This window comes from Oncorhynchus kisutch, linkage group LG28, assembly GCF_002021735.2.
Source record: "Oncorhynchus kisutch isolate 150728-3 linkage group LG28, Okis_V2, whole genome shotgun sequence".
NCBI classification, from domain to species: Eukaryota; Metazoa; Chordata; class Actinopteri; order Salmoniformes; family Salmonidae; genus Oncorhynchus; species Oncorhynchus kisutch.
The window spans coordinates 8,922,077-8,941,582 of record NC_034201.2 but is presented as its reverse complement, the minus strand read 5'-3'; the positions used below and the strand labels follow the sequence as shown (position 1 = coordinate 8,941,582).

Here is a 19,506-nt window from a genome sequence, read left to right as displayed (position 1 = left end):
GGCCTCTTGGCTGCATCTCTGATCAGTCTTCTCCTTGTATGAGCTGAAAGTTTAGAGGGACGGCCAGGTCTTGGTAGATTTGCAGTGGTCTGATACTCCTTCCATTTCAATATTATCGCTTGCACAGTGCTCCTTGGGATGTTTAAAGCTTGGGAAATCTTTTTGTATCCAAATCCGGCTTTAAACTTCTTCACAACTGTATCTCGGACCTGCCTGGTGTGTTCCTTGTTCTTCATGATGCTCTCTGCGCTTTTAACGGACCTCTGAGACTATCACAGTGCAGGTGCATTTATACGGAGACTTGATTACACACAGATGGATTGTATTTATCATCATTAGTCATTTAGGTCAACATTGGATCATTCAGAGATCCTCACTGAACCTCTGGAGAGAGTTTGCTGCACTGAAAGTAAAGGGGCTGAATAATTTTGCACGCCCAATTTTTCAGTTTTTGATTTGTTAAAAAAGTTTGAAATATGCAATAAATGTCGTTCCACTTCATGATTGTGTCCCACTTGTTGTTGATTCTTCACAAAAAAATACAGTTTTATATCTTTATGTTTGAAGCCTGAAATGTGGAAAAAGGTCGCAAAGTTCAAGGGGGCCGAATACTTTCGCAAGGCACTGTATACAGTAGTGAGGCTATAAAAGTAGCGAGGCTACATACAGACATGGGTTAGTCAGGCTGATTGAGTTAGTATGTAGATATGGTTTAGGTGACTATGCATATATGATGAACAGAGAGTAGCAGTAGCGTAAAAGAGGGATTGGCAGATGGCGGGACACAATGCAGATAGCCAAGTTAGCCAATGTGCGGGAGCACTGGTTGGTCGGCCCAATTGAGGTAGTATGTACATGAAAGTGACTATGCATATGATAAACAGAGAGTAGCAGCCGTGTAAAAAGAGGGGTTGGGGGACACACACAATGCAAATAGCCTGGGTAGCCATGTGATTACCTGTTCAGGAGTCTTATGGCTTGGGGGTAAAAACTGTTGTGAAGCCTTTTTGTCCTAGACTTGGCACTCCGGTACCGCTTGCCATGCGGTAGTAGAGAGAACAGTCTATGACTGGGGTGGCTGGGGTCTTTGATATTTTTAAGGTCTTCCTGACACCGCCTGGTTTACAGGTCCTGGATGGCAGGTAGCTTAGCCCCAGTGATGTACTGGCCCGTACGCACTACCCTCTGTAGCGCCTTCATGGTCGAACTTCGGGAAAGAAACCACTACTAAAATACAACAATAATAAGAAGAGACTTGCTTGGGCCAAGAAACACGAGTAATGGACATTAGACCGGTGGAAATCTGTCCTTTGGTCTGATGAGTCCACATTTGAGATTTTTGGTTCCAACCGGCATATCTTTGTGAGACAGAGTAGGTGAACGGATGATCTCTGCATGTGTAATTCTCACTGTGAAGCATGGAGGAGGAGGTGTGGGGGTATGGAGGTGCTTTGCTGGTGAGACTGTCAGTGATTTATTTAGATTTCAAGGCACACTTAAGTCCTGCATCAGATGACCTGGCCTCCACAATCACCCGACCTCAACCCAATTGAGATGGTTTGGGATGAGCTGGACCACAGAGTGAAGGAAAAGCAGTCAACAAGTGATCAGCATATGTGGGACGTCTTCAAGACAGTTGGGAAAGAATTCCAGATGAAGCTGTTTGAGAGAATGCGAAGAGTGTGCAAAGCTGTCATCAAGGTGGCTACTTTGAAGAATCTCAAATATATTTTAATTTGTTAAACCCTTTTTTGGTCACTTCATGTCTCAAAGTAATGATGGACTGTCGTTTCTCTTTGCTAATTTGAGCTGTTCTTGCCATAATATGGACTTGGTCTTTTACCAAATAGGGCTATCTTCTGTATACCACCCCTACCTTGTCACAACACAACTGATTGGCTCAAACGCATTAAGAAGGAAAGAAATTCCACAAATTAACTTTTAACAACGCACACCTGTTAATTGAAATGCATTCCAGCTGACTACCTCATGAAGCTGGTTGAGAGAATTCCAAGAGTGTGCAAAACTGTCATCAAGGCAAAGGGTGGCTACTTTGAAGAATCTCAAATATAAAATCTATTTTGGGTTGTTTAACACTGTTTTGGCTACTATGTGATTCCATATGTGTTATTTCATAGTTTTGATGTCTTCACTATTATTCTACAATGTAGAAAATAGTAAAAATTAAGAAAAACCTTTGAATGAGTAGGTGTGTCCAAACATTTGACTGGTACTGTATATTTGTTAATAATTTGATTCGGTGATCTGGTAGTGGTGCACTGGGTGTTTATAGTTAAAAATGCAAGTGATGGAAATTCAATGTTTGATTTTGTCTCAGCTGTAAGTAACAGGTGATCAAGAGAAAATTGGAAGAAGGGAAAGTATAGTGCAGCGGAAGGAGCCAATACGTTGTGTGTAGTTAAAGGTTTAGACAGGTTTGAATTCTGAAGGCCATACCTTTTATGTCTCTATCCCAATAAATTCCGTCTGCTATGGACTGGAGGGAACATAGAGTACAGGGCACACACCACGAGAAGAATACAATAAACAACAGCTCAGGATTTTACATCTACGAGAGAACAAGTATGATGGAGGAAGTGAGTGTGTTAATTATGGGGGTTGGAGGGGCTGTGGGCAGAGTGGGTGAGGGAGAGTTGGAGCGGTAGAGACAGACAACCTGACATAGAGTGAATTTCATGTTCCGGTGTCACCATGGCAACCAAATTGAGTTAGGGTGAGTCAGTAGGAAACAATATTTTCCTCACTCTATTGCTCTTACTCAAAACTCTGCTAAGCGTGTGCTAAAGCTTGGAGAATAAATTAACTATGGAAACACATAGAACACTTAAGTGGAATGAATGGTAGAAGTAGAGGCGTATACACGATATAGAAAATAGATGATCAAATCGTATCCTTATTAAACTCAGACACACAGCAAAACATCTCTCTACATCACACACACAAGTCGTATTATATACACAACACATGTGTACGTAAGGATTCACATAAATGCAACCCCCCCCTTCTCAGATACTAATACCACATCTTTAATTCATTCTATGGCTCTTCCTTATTTTGCCCCCCCTGCAATAATCCTTTTCTCAACTCTGTCACTGCACACTCTCCCTTCTCTCTGCCTCCAGGGAGATGTTTCCATGGAAACTGGTTACAATAAATATGTTTGAAACATAAAGTACGTGATTGGCATATGCACACGCACGCACGCATGCACGCACACACGCACACATACACACAGAATAATACCCAGAACAAATTAAAAATACTCTGTTCGTTTATTCACTAGGATGTCTACTTGGTGCATATACTGTACTCGCCTCCTTATGAAATGTAAGCAAGACATCAAGCAATGTTAGGACTTAGACATAGTGTGTCCACGCATGCAGGGAACAGTGTAAGTAATTGGTGGTATGTAACGCCCACTGATGTATAGTTGACAAAGAGGGTAATTAATACTTTACAAAATTCTTGGGTTTCTAGAAGTGAACCCATCACCTATATTTGGAAGTAATTTCCACAAGCTAAGGTAGAGAGCCAGAGAGCAGGGAGGGGCATTGGAGAGAGATATGAATTATACATTAGAGAAGATTTCAGATAATTATACCTGGCCAGAAATAAGAAAATACCTTAGCTGGAAGGGAAGGAGAGATGGGGGAAATGGATAGAGTGATGAAATACTGGGTATTAGGGAAAAAAAGAGGGTGATTTGGAGATAGCTGGGTGAGCGAGACAGGGGAATCTGGATGGGATTATTAAACAACTGGGCATATGTACTGAAAAGACAAACGAGAATATTAAATACTCTCCATTTGGGTTGTGTCAGTTGAGGATCTGGCATGACGTGACAGCCTATATTTAGACTGCATGCAATCTATGAGCATGCATGTGTGAGATGAATGGACTGAACTGGTGGATACAAGACTCAATAAACTGAATATGTACGTGTGTCATGTAGTATGTTCCCAGTGAGTCCGTATGGCTGGAGACAAGCCTGGCTCTCTGAATAAGAAATGCAACCTATGCATAACATTTGCATGTCTTCCTTTTTTTGGGCAGCGATAAGGCTATGGCTAACTCACAAATAGAATTCCCCAATCTGCAGCCCAATCTGCAACATACAATTGAAGAAGTAAGACTTCTACACTGGGGCTTATTTTCTACTAAATCTCACAGTAAAAGGCACATGCACGCTAATATGTCAATAAAGGTATAGGCGCATGAACACAATGTATACCCTCCCCCCTTCTCTCTCTCCAAGGACACTCTCTCACTGTATTTCTCTCTCACTGTATTTCTCTCTCTCAAACACACACACCTGCTTTGTTTTGATGCCCAACTTGCACCTTAAAATGCATTCTGAAGAGAGCCCAGATCCATAAATGACCAGGTTGTAGGTGTCGCAGTTCATGACAAACATAGTTGAAAACAACAAAAGACAGGTCTTCCCTCGCTCTTAGTCTCATCTCTTTGCTGCTCTGTCATGCTGTGAAATATAACACTGAAACAGCTGGGGAATAGGGACCACATGTTGGTGTGAGGAATGCGACAGATTCTGTTTTTGAGTGATGCACAAACACATGACTATTAATATTATAGAATACTATAACACTTTCTGACAAAAATTTACTCAAACAAAATGAACCATTCAAACAGAGTGGTACGGGATTTTAATAAGCCCCAAGCAAACAAAGAATGTACACATGGATGTTCACGCTGAAGCACATAGCACCTTCGGAAAACACGTTGTCACGGCAACGGGAATGGGCATCTGCAAGTGTTACTGTTGCAATCTGAAAGGAAACGGATGGAGGATGGGACAGGGTGGGGATAGGGGTGGATAGAAGTGTCGTTATTGACTGAGCTATCAAGGAGAAAGGGAAGGAGGGAGAAAGAAAGAGGGGTAATGGGATGTGCTGTTGTGTTACACATCTCTCTGGGCACACCGGTTGAATCTACGTCGTTTCCACATCATTAAAATGAAATTACGTTGAACCAACGTCGGACAGACGTTGAATTGACATCTGTGGACAGTGGGATAATTCTAAAAGGTCAGAGTGTTATGCCTAGGGCTAACAAATATTTCGGAAAAGAACGACAAAGTAAAAAGGACTGGGTTTTGAAAACTGTCTTGAGACATACATTTGTTTAATTGAATTATCTTAGAAAGCACTGAAGCACATTGCCTTGTCATTTACAGCAAAATGTATTTTTCATAAAAGTGTATTTATATTTTACTCAATCAAGGAAAAGCAGATCTGTAAGACATCAGATATCTTATGTGTGTATATTGTGTATAAAATCTAAGACAAAGTGTATTATCAGTGAACCACCTTCAAACAGTAGCCTACTAAAAATGTTTCAGCGTGTTCTCTGGTTTTATAATTGCCCAATGTCATCCACTCTTGCAGAGTTAGGTGTCCATTTTAGTCATCCATTCTAGCAGAGTTAGGTGCCCATTTTGGTGCATAATATCACAGTAGGACTGAGTTCCACTATATAATTAGCTGGCACTCAACCCTGACAGCGCTCTCTCTTTGCACTCTACCTGACACTGATGAATAGATATTATCAGCACTTACAGAATCAACACTCAATACACACCCACACACTGTGACTCTCTCTCTCTCTCTCTCTCACACACACACACACACACTTTCTGCCAATGTGCACACAGGTGATTTTCTATAGAAATAGTGAACTAGAACAATAGTATGTGACAATGAAGACGCTACTTGACTGACACCTGGTGGTAGAAACTGCACAATTAAGTGCATTACTCACCTAAAAAAAGCTGCACAAGGAAAGGTAGATTCAGGGTTGCCATGTTGGCAGCTTTCCTCGAAAATGTTATACTTGGAAAACAATGTCGTTTTTCGGCTACTACTATATTGCACCACGGCCAACATGGCATTTCTAATTTATATTCACACTACCGTTCAAAAGGTTAGGGTCACTTAGAAATGTCCTTGTTTTTGAAAGAAAAGCACATTTTATATCCATTAAAATTACATAAAATTGATCAGTAAAATTTTGGAAACGCCTAATCATTCAAGGATTTTTTTTTAATTTGGACTATTTTCTAAAGTGTAGAATAATAGTGAAGACATCAAAACTATGACAAAAACACATATGGAATCATGTAGCAAACAAAAAAAGTGTTAAACAAATCTAAATATTTTTTCAATTTTAGATTCTCCAAAAATAGCCAGCCTTTGCCTTGATGACAGCTTTGCACACTTTTGGCATTCACTCAACAAGCTCCACCTGGAATGCTTTTCCAACAGTCTTGAAAGAGTTATTCTGAGTTATCCACATATTCTGAGCACTTGTTGGCTGCTTTTCCTTCACTCTGCGGGCCAGCTCATCCCAAACCATCTCAATTGTGTTGAGGTCGGGTGATTGTGGAGGCCGGTCATCTGATGCAGCACTCCATCACTCTCCTTCTTTGTCAAATAGCCCTTACACAGCCTAGACGTGTGTTGGGTCATTGTCCTATTGAAAAACAAATGATAGCCCCACTGTGCGCAAACCAGATGGGATGGCCTATTGCTGCAGAATCTTGTGGTATCCATGCTAGTTAAGTGTGGCTGGAATTCTAAATAAATTACTGACAGTCTCACCAGCAAAGCACCCCCACACCTCCTCCTCCCGTGCTTCACGGTGGGAACCACACATGCTGGGATCATCCATTCACCTACTCTGCATCTCACAAAGACACTGCGGTTGGAACCAAAAATCTCAAATTTGACACATCAGACCAAAGGACAGACTTTCATTGCAGTTCCAACCGCCGTGTGTCTTTGTGAGACGCAGAGTAGGTGAACCGATGATCTCCGCATGTGTGGTTCTCACTGTGAAGCATGGAGGAGGAGGTGTGATGACGTGTGGGTGCTTTGCTGGTGACACTGTCAGTGATTTATTTAGAATTCAAGGCACACTTAACCAGCATGGCTGCCACAGAATTCTGCAGCGATACGCCATCCCATCTGGTTTGCACTATCATTTGTTTTTCAACAGGACAATGACCCAACACACCTCCAGGCTCTGTAAAAGCTATTTGACCAAGAAGGAGATTGATGCAGTGTTGCAGCAGATGACCTGGCCTGCACAACCATTTGACCACCCTCTCAGGCCCCAGAGCCTGAGCAGGGAATTTGAGGTTTCGAATGACTGAAGGAGCGAGAATATACAGTACCAGTCAAAGGTTTGGACATAATAGTACAAATAAAGAAAAACCCTTGAATGAGTACGTGTCCAAACTTTTGACTAGTACTGCATACTATAAGAAATGGTGTAGTTTGTGTTGATTATTGTAACCTTTGTCTTCCCCCTTTTGGAATTGACTTTTTCTTTTAAAATGTTTCACTCCCGTCCAGTGGGTGGCGACAATACACATTTTTTGTGTGTAGTTCGCCATTAAACTTGAAGAAAAATGGGTCCGTTTTACCGGTTGCATCCATTTCCGGTTTGAGAAACGTTTCAAAACTCTGGTCGAAGAGGTTGGGTCGTCACTATTTACCACAGCCACAAAGTCATAAACCCTGCCTATTAACCCTCCTGCTGTGTTCCGGTCGATTTGGACCAATTTCCAAATTTTCTCTCTGAAAAATGTAGTTCATTTAATCTGACTGTCATAAGGTTCCATGACTTTGTCCACACAGGGCATCTGATCACACAAAATACATTTAGATGATTTTCATAAAATTTGGGGTGTTTATTTATCTTTTGTACACCTGTGGTGTTCCTGGTAAAAAATGACAGGTCATTAGAAATGAATGAGTGAGACTACAATTAGTGTATAAAATTTAGTTCAGGCACATTCCCATTCATCAGATGTACACACTTCCTCTCCCAGACCTGCACATGCATGTGTGTTTGAGCACACACACACACACACACACACACACACACCTCACTCCCCTTCTTGGCTTCCATAGCAACCCCCACAGGAACCTTTCCCCCACGGGGAAAGCAAGCAATGCAGGTGTAGAAGCACGGTGTCTAGGAAAAACTCCCTAGAAAGGCCAAACCCTAGGAAGAAACCTAGAGAGGAACCAGGCTATGAGGGGTGGCCAGTCCTCTTCTGGCTGTGCTGGGTGGAGATTATAACAGAACATGGCCAAGATGTTCAAATGTTCATAAATGACCAGCATGGTCAAATAATAATAATCACAGTAGTTGTCGAGGGAGCAAGAAGTCAGCACCTCAGGAGTAAATGTCAGTTGGCTTTTCATAGCCAATCATTGAGAGTATCTCTACCGCTCCTGCTGTCTCTAGAGAGTTGAAAACAGCAGGTCTGGGACAGGTAGCCCGATAACCCTGAAGGGGCTGCAAAGCTCCACAGCGGAGATTGGAGTATCTGTCCATAGGACCACTTTAAGCCGTACACTCCACAGAGCTGGGCTTGAAGTGGCCAGAGAGAGTGTCCAGAAAAAAATAAGCAAACATGTTTGGTGTTCAGCAAAAGGCATGTGGGAGACTCCCCAAACACATGGAAGAAGGTACTCTGGTCAGATGAGACTAAAATTGAGCCTTTTGGCCATCAAGGAAAATGCTATGTCTGCCGCAAACCCAACACCTCTCATCACACTGAGAACTCCATCCCCACAGTGAAGCATGGTGGTGGCAGCATCATGCTGTGACTGGGAAACTGGTCAGAATTGAAGGAATGATGGATGGTGCTAAATACAGGGAAATTCTTGAGGGAAACCTGTTTTAGTCTTCCAGAGATTTGAGACTGGGACGGGGGTTCCCCTTCCAGCAGGACAATGACCCTAAGCATACTGCTACACCAGCGGAACCCATCCAACTTGAAGGACCTGGAGCAGTATTGCCTTGAAGAATGGACAAAAATCCCAGTGGCTAGATGTGCCAAGCTTATAGAGACATGCCCCAAGAGACTTGCAGCTGTAATTGCTGCAAAAGGTGGCACTACAAAGTATTGACTTTGGGGGGATGAATAGCTATGCACGCTGAAGTTGTCTTATTTCTTGTTTGTTTCACAATAAAAAATATTTTCCATTTTCAGTGGTAAGCATGTTGTGTAAATCAAATTATACAAACCCCTGAAAAATACCTTTTAATTTCAGGCTGTAAGGCAACAAAATAGGACAAATGCCAAGGGGGTGAATACTTTCGCAAGCCACTGTATGTGTTCCTAGCCGCCCGAAAGGTGATGCGCCAAGGTGGGACAACCTCTATGGGAAATGCTTGAGACATGACAGAGAGTATTAACAGTAAGAACACGGCCTTTGCGTTGGAGGTGCAGTCATAACTCAATATTTTTGTTTCGGGTTTGGCTGCTTGGAGAATTGTTGTCATATCTGATCCAGTGGGGAAATCACACAGGAAGACGTGATGATGCCCTACTGTCAGATATGTTTTTTGAAGCTGCTGAAGTATAATCCATCCTCCCTGTTAGATATGGAACCATGGTCATATCCAAGATCACTTTGGCAGATAAGAGTGATCTTGGCATACTGGTTGAGATAAGGCCAAAGACTATTCTCATATCATCTGTCAGTGTGACTTGTAAAACGTTGTCCAATACATTAAATAAATTGAGAATGTGCATTTGAACTACCTTGTGTTCATGCCAGAGTCCATTTCATCACTGGTTCTTAACCACGACCAGAAGGACAGCCTGTCATACAATTGCTCAATTTTCCCAATGTAATAGAACCATCAAATCAGTGCAGAGTACCACTTTCTTTCCTCACTGAGTTTTATTGTATTTAATCACAGTGAATATCAGCCCAATTCCAAATGTAATTCCAAATGACAGAACCTGGTCCAAGTCCATCGCTCACATGTGTGAATGGTCATGTCAATGTTCGACTGGTGAGACACAGCAGACAGGCTTTGGGGGAAATAGTTTGATGAGTTGGCGTTTGGTCCCTCCTTGCTTAATTTTGGTACCACATTCAGAAAGCACCTGTTATATTGGATCTTTGTTTGAGCCTACCAGTCTTAATTCCTCTCCTGCTCGTCCACCTGTGAGAATGGTTAAAAACAAAGGGTCAGAAGTGTGGCGTCTTCAAAGCAAACTTGCCAGAAGTGCAAGTCATGTAGAATATGCCACATTCATTTTAGTAGTTCATTTAATTTCTATTAAACACAAAATCCCACCTTGGGAGTAGGTCCCCTGACATTCCATGCTCTGGCCAAGGAGCTTGGACTGGGATAGGAAAAGGAAATGGGAAAGATGAATCAAAGTAAGCCCCTCCAAATAATCTCTTGAAATAATGGTACACAAATAAATGAATCAGACCTGAATAATTTCACTTATTTACAGCAATGTTCTAAAAGCTAGATCCTTAGTTGCTACATAATTATTTTTGTAACTTTTAAATGAATTATATGAAATACAACTGCCTGGTCTCAGACTAGATGTAACATAGTAACTATAAATCTGGGACATTCAAATTAGTATGATATATTACATTTAGTATGGTTACATAAGATCGATGGTTACTAAAGGCAAAAAGTAGGGTGGTTTGTCAAGGTGGATGAGTTAGACTAAACTTAACACTAACCCCTAGCCTAACCTTAGCCATCTAGCTAGAATTTGTATCATATAATACGTTTTGCAAATTCGTAACATATAATAAGATTTGTAATTCGTAGGTCGGTAGCCAATTGGTTAGAGTATTGGGCCAGTAACCGAAAGGTAAAAATCTGTCATTCTGCTCCTGAACAAGGCAGTTAACACACTGCTCCCCGGTAGGCCGTCATTGTAAATAAGAATTTGTTCTTAACTGACTTTCCTAGTTAAAATATATAAATATATATATCATACAAAATGGGTGATGAACATCCACAAATTAACACATAACATACTAAATGGAGTGTCTTGGATTTACGTACAGAATAATACGAAATGCTCTGAGATCAGGTTGCAGTGCTTCTTGCGCATCGTTTAACTCCTACCCCATCAGTACCCAAAATGTAAGCTTTTTTTATTCCAATGTTTGTAAACAAACACTGTATAGCCTTAAAACATGGTTAAAACTATCATTTTTACATCATAGTCCTTGCATCCATAGCTGTCAATTAATTTGAGAGTGGTTACATTTCTCTAGGCACATCCCTCAGCTTTGAACCAAAACAGAGCTGGGGTGACCATTTGGTTATTGTTTCAATTAAGGACTAGATTTAATTATTGATTACTTGCCTCCCAACAGTCTGGGGGTAACCTCAAGTGTGCTGAACTCCAGTGCAGACTGGCTGAACACAGCATTGCCCTGCAGGGGCACACCACCTGGTTATCACAGGACAGCCCTTCCAATTCCTCAATATTGGGGAGAAGGGAAGAAAATAAAAGCTGAATACCTTTCAATAACCAGTTTTCCATCCAACCATTTAATGCGGATGACTTACCTGATGCATGAAAAAAGTTGCAACCGGGCTGATGGAAACATGAAATGCTGGTACAATTTTATAAATGCCGACAGACAATTTGTTTGTTCGACACGATGGGATCTTTTTAAGTCTGTAAAGTGTATTATTCTAGAAATGGTGGTGGAAACTCCTTTATGTGCAAATATTGATATAATATAAATGTATTGAAGTAATAAGTTACACTATGTAAGCAAAAGTATGTGTACACCTGCTTGTCTAACATCTCATTCCAAAATCATGGGCATGAATATGGAGTTTGTTCCCCCATTGCTGCTATAACAGCCTCCACTCTTGTGGGAAGACTTCCAATTAGATGTTGGAACATTGCTGCAGGGACTTGCTTCCATTCAGCCACAAGAGGTGAGGTTGGGCACTGATGTTGGGTGATTAGGCCTGGCTCGCAGTCGGCGTTCCAATTCATCACAAAGGTGTTCGATGGGGTTGAGGTCAGGGCTCTGTGCAGGCCAGTCAAGTTCTTCCACACCGATCTCGACAAACCATTTCTGTATGGACCTCGCTTTGTTCATGGGGGGCAGTGTCATGCTGAAACAGGAAAGGGCCTTCCCCAAACTGTCGCCATAAAGTTGGAAGCACAGAATCTTCTAGAATGTCATTGTATGCTGTAGCATTGAGATGTTTCCTTTCACTGGAACTAAGGGGCTTAGCCTGAACCATGAAAAACAGCCCCAGACCATTATTCCTCCTCCAAACTGTACAATTGGCACTATGCATTGGTGCAGGTAGCGTTCTCCAGGCATCCTCCAAACCCAGATTAGTCCGACAGACTGCCAGAAGGTGAAGAGTGATTCATCCCTCCAGAGAACGTGTTTCCTCTACTCCAGAGTCCAATGGCAGTGAGCTTTACACCAATCCAGCCAACACTTAGCATTGCACATGGTGATCTTAGGCTTGTGTGGCTGCTCTGCCATGGAAACCAATTTCATGAAGCTCCCGACTAACAGTCATTGTGCTGACCTTGCTTCCAGAGGCAGTTTGGATGTCCGTAGTTAGGGTTGCTAACGATGACAGAGGTGGGCCGTTGTTGCTCCTAGACGTTTCCACTTCACAATAACAGCACTTACAGTTGAACGGGGCAGCTCTGGCAGGGCAGAAATTTTATGAACTGACTTGTTAGAAAGGTGGCAGCCTATGACGGTGCCACGTTGAAAGTCACTGAGCTCTTCAGTAAGGCCATTCTACTGCCAGTGTATGGAAATGGCATGGCTGTGTGATCGATTTTTATACACCTGTCAGCAATGAGTGTGACTAAAATAGCTCAATCCACATACTTTGTACAGTGTACAAATAACAAAGGGACTCAAGTTTCATGATATTTTAAATATCGCCTATTAAGAAGTTGTCCTTGTTGACATTTAAGTCGACAGGAAATATCAAGAGACTCTGGCTAGTCAAATCAAAGTGTATTTGTCACGTGCACAGGATACAAGAAGAGTGGAAGCTGCTATAGCAGCAAAGGAGGGACCAACTCCATGTTAAAGCCCATGATTTTGGAATAAGATGTTTGACAAGCAGGTGCTCACATACTTTCGGTCATGTAGTGTATGTTACAACACAGAGTTTAAATGTATTTTATATCTCACCAAAAAGTCGCAGGTCAACAAGCGTCATCTGGACCAAAAGGCCATATTAGCATGGGCAACACCATTGAGGGCATCCACCATTTTAACACAGACGGATTTTAATGTAGTCAACTAGGTGGGACTTCCAACTTCATTGGCTGATCCCACCTGGTGACCCTGACGGAGTCATGTCCAACTGGGTTATAAGGAGGGATGAGCCAATCGTGAAGAAGAAAATGAACAACTTTAAAATGAAGATAGCCTCAATTGCTGTCACAGATGCTATAGTGGCACAGATACAAAGACGAGTCCTCCATCTCTATGGTCTTGACTAAAGCTGTGTTCAAATACCCATAATAACATACTGTATACTACATACTTAAAGAGTATATACTACATACTATAAGTTAATTTTAGTATACTGTAAACGAATGGTATCCTTTCAGTTGAGCGCGAGCTTTGCCTGTCTACCGGAAGTTGATGCTGTTGCTATGCAACCTACTTGTAAATTCAACCTGGAGTGCCAGAGTGCGCTAATTCATAAATTCAAAGATTTTACTCTTGAGTGTTCAGAGTGCACACTGGATGCTCTGGCGGAGGAGTAGGGTTGTTCCTAGCATTCTGACCTCACAATGGCAGTCAAGCGCACCCAAGCTAACTGGCTAACTGAGACAACAGTGGTAAGCTTGATTACCAACAACGACGAGACGGCCTACAGGGAGGAGGTGAGGGCCCTCGGAGTGTGGTGTCAGGAAAATAACCTCACACTCAACGTCAACAAAACTAAGGAGATGATTGTGGACTTCAGGAAACAGCAGAGGGAACACCCGCCTATCCACATCAATGGAACAGTAGTGGAGAGGGTAGTAAGTTTTAAGTTCCTCTGCGTACACATCACAGACAAACTGAATTGGTCCACCCACACAGACAGCATCGTGAAGAAGGCGCAGCAGTGCCTCTTCAACCTCAGGAGGCTGAAGAAATTCGGCTTGTCACCAAAAGCACTCACAAACTTCTACAGATGCACAATCGAGAGCATCCTATTGGGCTGTATCACCGCCTGGTACGGCAACTGCTCCGCCCACAACCGTAAGGCTCTCCAGAGGGTAGTGAGGTCTGCACAACGCATCACCGGGGGCAAACTACCGGCCCTCCAGGACACCTACACCACCCGATGTCACAGGAAGGCCATAAAGATCATCAAGGACAACAACCACCCGAGCCACTGCCTGTTCACCCCGCTATCATCCAGAAGGCGAGGTCAGTACAGGTGCATCAAAGCTGGGACCGAGAGACTGAAAAACAGCTTCTATCTCAAGGACATCAGACTGTTAAACAGCCACCACTAACATTGAGTGGCTGCTTCCAACAGACTGACTCAACTCCAGCCACTTTAATAATGGGAATTGATGGGAATTGATGTAAAATATATCACTAGCCACTTTAAACAATGCTATTTAATATAATGTTTACATACCCTACATAATTTATCTCATATGTATACGTACATACTGTACTCTATATCATCTACTGCATCTTTATGTAATACATGTATCACTAGCCACTTTAAACTATGCCACTTTGTTTACATACTCATCTCATATGTATATACTGTACTCGATACCATCTACTGCATCTTGCCTATGCCGCTCTGTACCATCACTCAATCTTTATGTACATATTCTTTATCCCTTTACACTTGTGTGTATAAGGTAGTAGTTTTGGAATTGTTAGTGAGATTACTCGTTGGTTATTACTGCATTGTCGGAACTAGAAGCACAAGCATTTCGCTACACTCGCATTAACATCTGCTAACCATGTGTATGTGTGACAAATAAAATGTGATTTGATTTAGCTACTTCCAAACACAAATGAGAGAATACTTCACTCTGATCATTTTAATCACCCTAGCAGAGCTGGTTAGGCAGTTTATGCAGAGCATTGGTGACTATAACTGTGTTGCTGGATTTTTTTGCCGACTTTTACTGATGCCAAGGCCACATTTGGTTTTTTACATGAATTTTTATTTAACTAGGCAAGTCAGTTAAGAACAAATTCTTATTTACAATGACAGCCTACCACATTCAACCGGTGTTGAGCGTTTGTAAATTCATCAGTTGTTCCTATGAATGATGTGAATAATCAAGTCAATAAATGTTGGGTAGTTAGTTAGATAGCATAAAGTAAATACACTAGTAGCCAACTAACGTTACAGTAGGTCGCTAACATACCAGGTACATACTGCTGTAATGATATGCTATGCGGTTCCTAATGATAGCGTAGCTTACAAATTGTCAGCCAACATAACGTGTAACGTAATTTACTTTATTACATTGTTCAACATTTGTCATAATTAGTTAAAGCAACGAATTCGTATCTGCTCTCGACATCGATAACTTGTGGCATGCGAACTATATCCATACTCCGAGTAAGTAGACAATGGCCCTGATCCGACAGCTCAGAGCCTCTGCTCTTTTCTGTCCATAAGAAATAATTGGATTGGTGGAAGAGGCAGGGCAGGCCTGGAGCAAGGAAGGAGGGTGTGGTCAGCAAGGCATCCCCCGAGGCTGAATGCCCTAAGGTTTTTATCAGAACGGTCGTATCCATACTATGACCAATAAGCATACTATATACTCAATTTACGTCAGAAACAGTACTGCTAGTATGAGTATTCGAACACAGTTTATGAATGAAAAGGACATATTTAACTGCGCATACCTATGACGTTGTATTCTCTGATCCCGCCCACGTGTGGTGGTCAAAAGAAACATGTCGCTCCCCTTCATACACAGATCCGCAATGTTATGCAGAAGATTTAGGGCAAGTTTAAATCTTTACGATCACACGACAAGAATTCCAAATACTGCGATACGGTTACGAGTGAGTTGGCTATTTGATATCAATATATTAATTACAAATATATTTACATGGCCGAAATGTTGGTCAAATCGAAGTAACAAACGTTAGCTAGCATGAAATCAAGGATGCTAGCTAGCTCGTGTCAATGTCAAGCAATACGTAATGTGTGGAATTGGGATTCATTAATGAGTTATCATGGGTATGCAGGAATACATTTCTCCCTGTCTCTTCCCCTTTCAAAAACAGACATTGTGTAGCTCAGTTGGAGAAGCAAATACTGGGATATTACAATCTACAGAAGAATACAAATTTGTGGAACGACTGATCCCACCTTCACGAGTGCCCATTCCCCCTAAACATGACGGTCCTTCCCCATCTGGCTGGACTCCTCCATCAGGTAAAGCTTGACACCGGAGATTGATAGCTAATTAGCATAGGTAGTCAACGGTCTTCCGTCTGTTTTCCGTAATCAAGCGCTGTAAACGTGCAAATATGGCCAGTTGCAGCCGACAGTATATTTTTCGGTGATATGAAAGACATCCCATAAACAGAAGACGCCTTTGTCCAATGACTCTTGTGTAATGGAACTAAGTCATGATCAAAGACTAACCTAAGCAGGTGACATTTACTTTGTTTAACCTCAAATGTTTTTCCATCTTTTCCTTACCCCCTTTAACCCAACATTTTATAGAGTTACCTCCTGCTTTGCCGTACATGATCCGTCGCTCCCGAATGCACAATGTTCCTGTCTACACAGACCTCACCCATGGCAGCCGCAAGACAACCCTTGTACGCAAGGTTGAAGGGGACATCTGGGTGAGCGAGACAGAATTTCTATGGTTCTTCTGTCAAAACATCTTTTGTAACTTTTGCGGAATTGCAAATCAGTATGGATGACTGACTGGAAGTATAAGAGCTTTATATTTATCTATCTGTTATGTTTTCCTGTCAATATGCAATTGTTTCCTCCTAATTAATGGTGCTACTTTCTCCCGTCAGGCTCTTGAGAAGGATGTTAAGGAGTACCTGCAACAGCTTACTGGCAAAGACCTGCCAACACAGGTCAATGAGGTGACCATGACACTTCGGGTCAAAGGTCACTTTGATACAGAGCTGAAGGAGTGGCTGGTGGAGAAGGGATTCTAACTGGACCGCTGGCGAGGGGGTAAACTGTTGCAGAACAGTTGTCAGAGAAAAAGAGTGCATACTTTTCTACATGAAACCCAACAATTTGAAATGCATCCTGTATTGAAATAGAATAGATAATAAAGAGACAGTTTATTTATGTAGATGTGCTCCATGTCAATTATACTTGTATGGAACACTTTACACTTGAAAGTTGAATTATTAAATTGGCATTTCCTATTTTTTTGGGGGGGGGGCTGCGTTGTATTGCAATAAAATATCACCATTACCTGTTTGTGGTGTAGTCAATACTGAAAAATGAATTTACGATTTGGTGTATTACACATTTTTCATGGCTGTTCATGGTGTTTTTTTATATATATATATATATATATATATATATATAGGAAATTATCTCTTGAACGATACTGTGATGTTTATGTAGGCAGGTTTCTATTGGCACATGTTTATTCGAAAAAAAGCAATGTCAAAAACAAAACAAAAAATCATTGCAATGCTCATGGGAACTGCAGATAGTTTTCTGAAGATCGATAATATTTTTATCTGTTCGACAGGTGAATTATTTTGTCGAACTTTCTTATTGCGACAAATGATGAAATGTGTTTTCCGAATAGTAATTATCGTTGACATGAAAAATATGGGAAATATTATTCTATCAACCAGCATGGTTTAAGGTGGGCTACCAGAGGCATGAAACACAGGTGTGAGGGCATACACGCTGGCGCCAATTTATCAATGGGGAATTTTCCTAAATGGGTGATGTCACTTGTCATTCGAAATTAGGTTTTTGCGGGGAAAAACCCCCCACGTTTTATATAGGTGTCCAGCAGTTTATCAACCCAAGATAGTTGAATGGAAACGCACACTAGCAGGCAATTACCGTATCTATTTTATATAAATGCAAACACACACTAGCAGGCAATTACCGTATCTATTTTATATAAATGGAAACACACACTAGCAGGCAATTACCGTATCTATTTTATATGCAAACTTTCTAAATGTCGACAAGGAAACACAGCTTGTGACTGAAACGCATCCCATTTCATAATGCATCTTCCATGTCCGCCAGTTAGTTGCCTTTGCGATCGTTTTACGACGGATATGCGACACAACTCAGAAACCATTTAGGGTAGGAGTTTCTCCAAAGTTAAGTCTCGCACTTTTAATTCTTTGACAGTTTAGGTTGATAAAACGCCAAGCTAATTAGAATTACTGTACCATATCGGAATTTGCATGTGTCTGACGATGTACTCATACTTAAGGTACGGCCCCAGTGAACCAAGTTGTCTCTCACGTTGAATGCTGTGAGTGAACTCCGATGCAAAAACATCTTTCCTTCCAGGCAAATTGGACGTTCATCGTTTCACTCAACATTATTACATCCGCATGCAATCAGAATTAGAAACTCATTTGCCCACCCAAAATAATGAATCCAATACTCAGACAGAGAATCCCTCCATCCGTGAGGAAATTACTGACTGACATTGGACCAAATGATCAGCACCGAATGGACTGACACGGAGTCTGATACTATCACTAGAGATGGAATTGAACTTCCTGCCAGAGTAATCACCAATAACAGTGATTTTCTGACTCCAGCTGCAGGGAAAGAGAATGGAGATGCTGATCATACAGATACCACAAAGCAAAGTGTGCAGGCTGTGCTTATCCAAACCCTCTTGCTATACCTGTCCACAATACAACGAACCTAACTGTGGAATGGAATACTACCGAACTACAAATCATTCCGTGTGCTCAGAGGAATTCTATAAGGAATTTGTTTTACAGAAGCTGAACACATGGGAGATACAGAGAGTGGGGGGAGGAAGAAGATGCAGGATATTCTGCTTAGGAAGAAACATGGGGAAGAGGGAGGGATGGAGTGTTTTAAAGGCTGTTGATGAAATGGGAGGTAGTGAGGAGACAAAGGAAAGAGCACAGGTTATAGAGCTCCTCTCCAGGTTAGCAGAAATTCAGTCATCTAGGGAAGTGGGTGTGGAGGAGATTAAGGACATTTGAACCAAACTCAAATAGTTAGGAGACGAGGATGAAGTAGCAGTGCAGGTGGTCGCTGCAAATATTGGAGACAGTCGCTGCAGACATGGAGAAGGGGTTTGAAGAGAGTGAGGAGCTGGATTTTCTGACAGGCTCTCTGGGCTGAATATCAATGCTTTCTCAGAAGAGGCACTGTGGGACCTGTTGAGCAGCCAGGAGAAGGAGAAGTTCAGAAATCTGGGCTGTGGTCCCCCTGTGGAAACCCTAGTGGGAGCAGCACCAGGAGGGGGAAAGCCCAGATGGAGCTACTGGGGGAGGAGATGATGCCGCAGGACAGGAAGGGAGCAGTACAAGAGAAGCAGTGAAGACAGATGATGAAGGGCAGAAGGGGCATGTTCATCCAGTTGTGAAGAAAGCGTCAAAGTCTAATTGTGGTCATCGCAGATATCGAAGTCAAGGATTCTGGGGAAGGACTTGAGAGTGTGGGTAAATCAGTGAAAGAGCA

The 19,506-nt window shown here is 41.9% G+C and overlaps 1 protein-coding gene across 1 annotated transcript; it reads left to right on the top strand.

Annotated features, from left to right (window-relative positions):
• Positions 1-15,732: 15,732 nt before the first annotated feature.
• On the top strand, positions 15,733-17,271 carry mrpl49 (mitochondrial ribosomal protein L49). Its single transcript, XM_020464339.2, has 4 exons — positions 15,733-15,878; positions 16,104-16,254; positions 16,549-16,673; positions 16,857-17,271. Exons 1-4 carry the CDS (start codon positions 15,768-15,770, stop codon positions 17,001-17,003), a joined length of 534 nt encoding a protein of 177 aa, XP_020319928.1. The 5' UTR covers positions 15,733-15,767; the 3' UTR covers positions 17,004-17,271.
• The last annotated feature ends 2,235 nt before the right edge of the window (positions 17,272-19,506 follow it).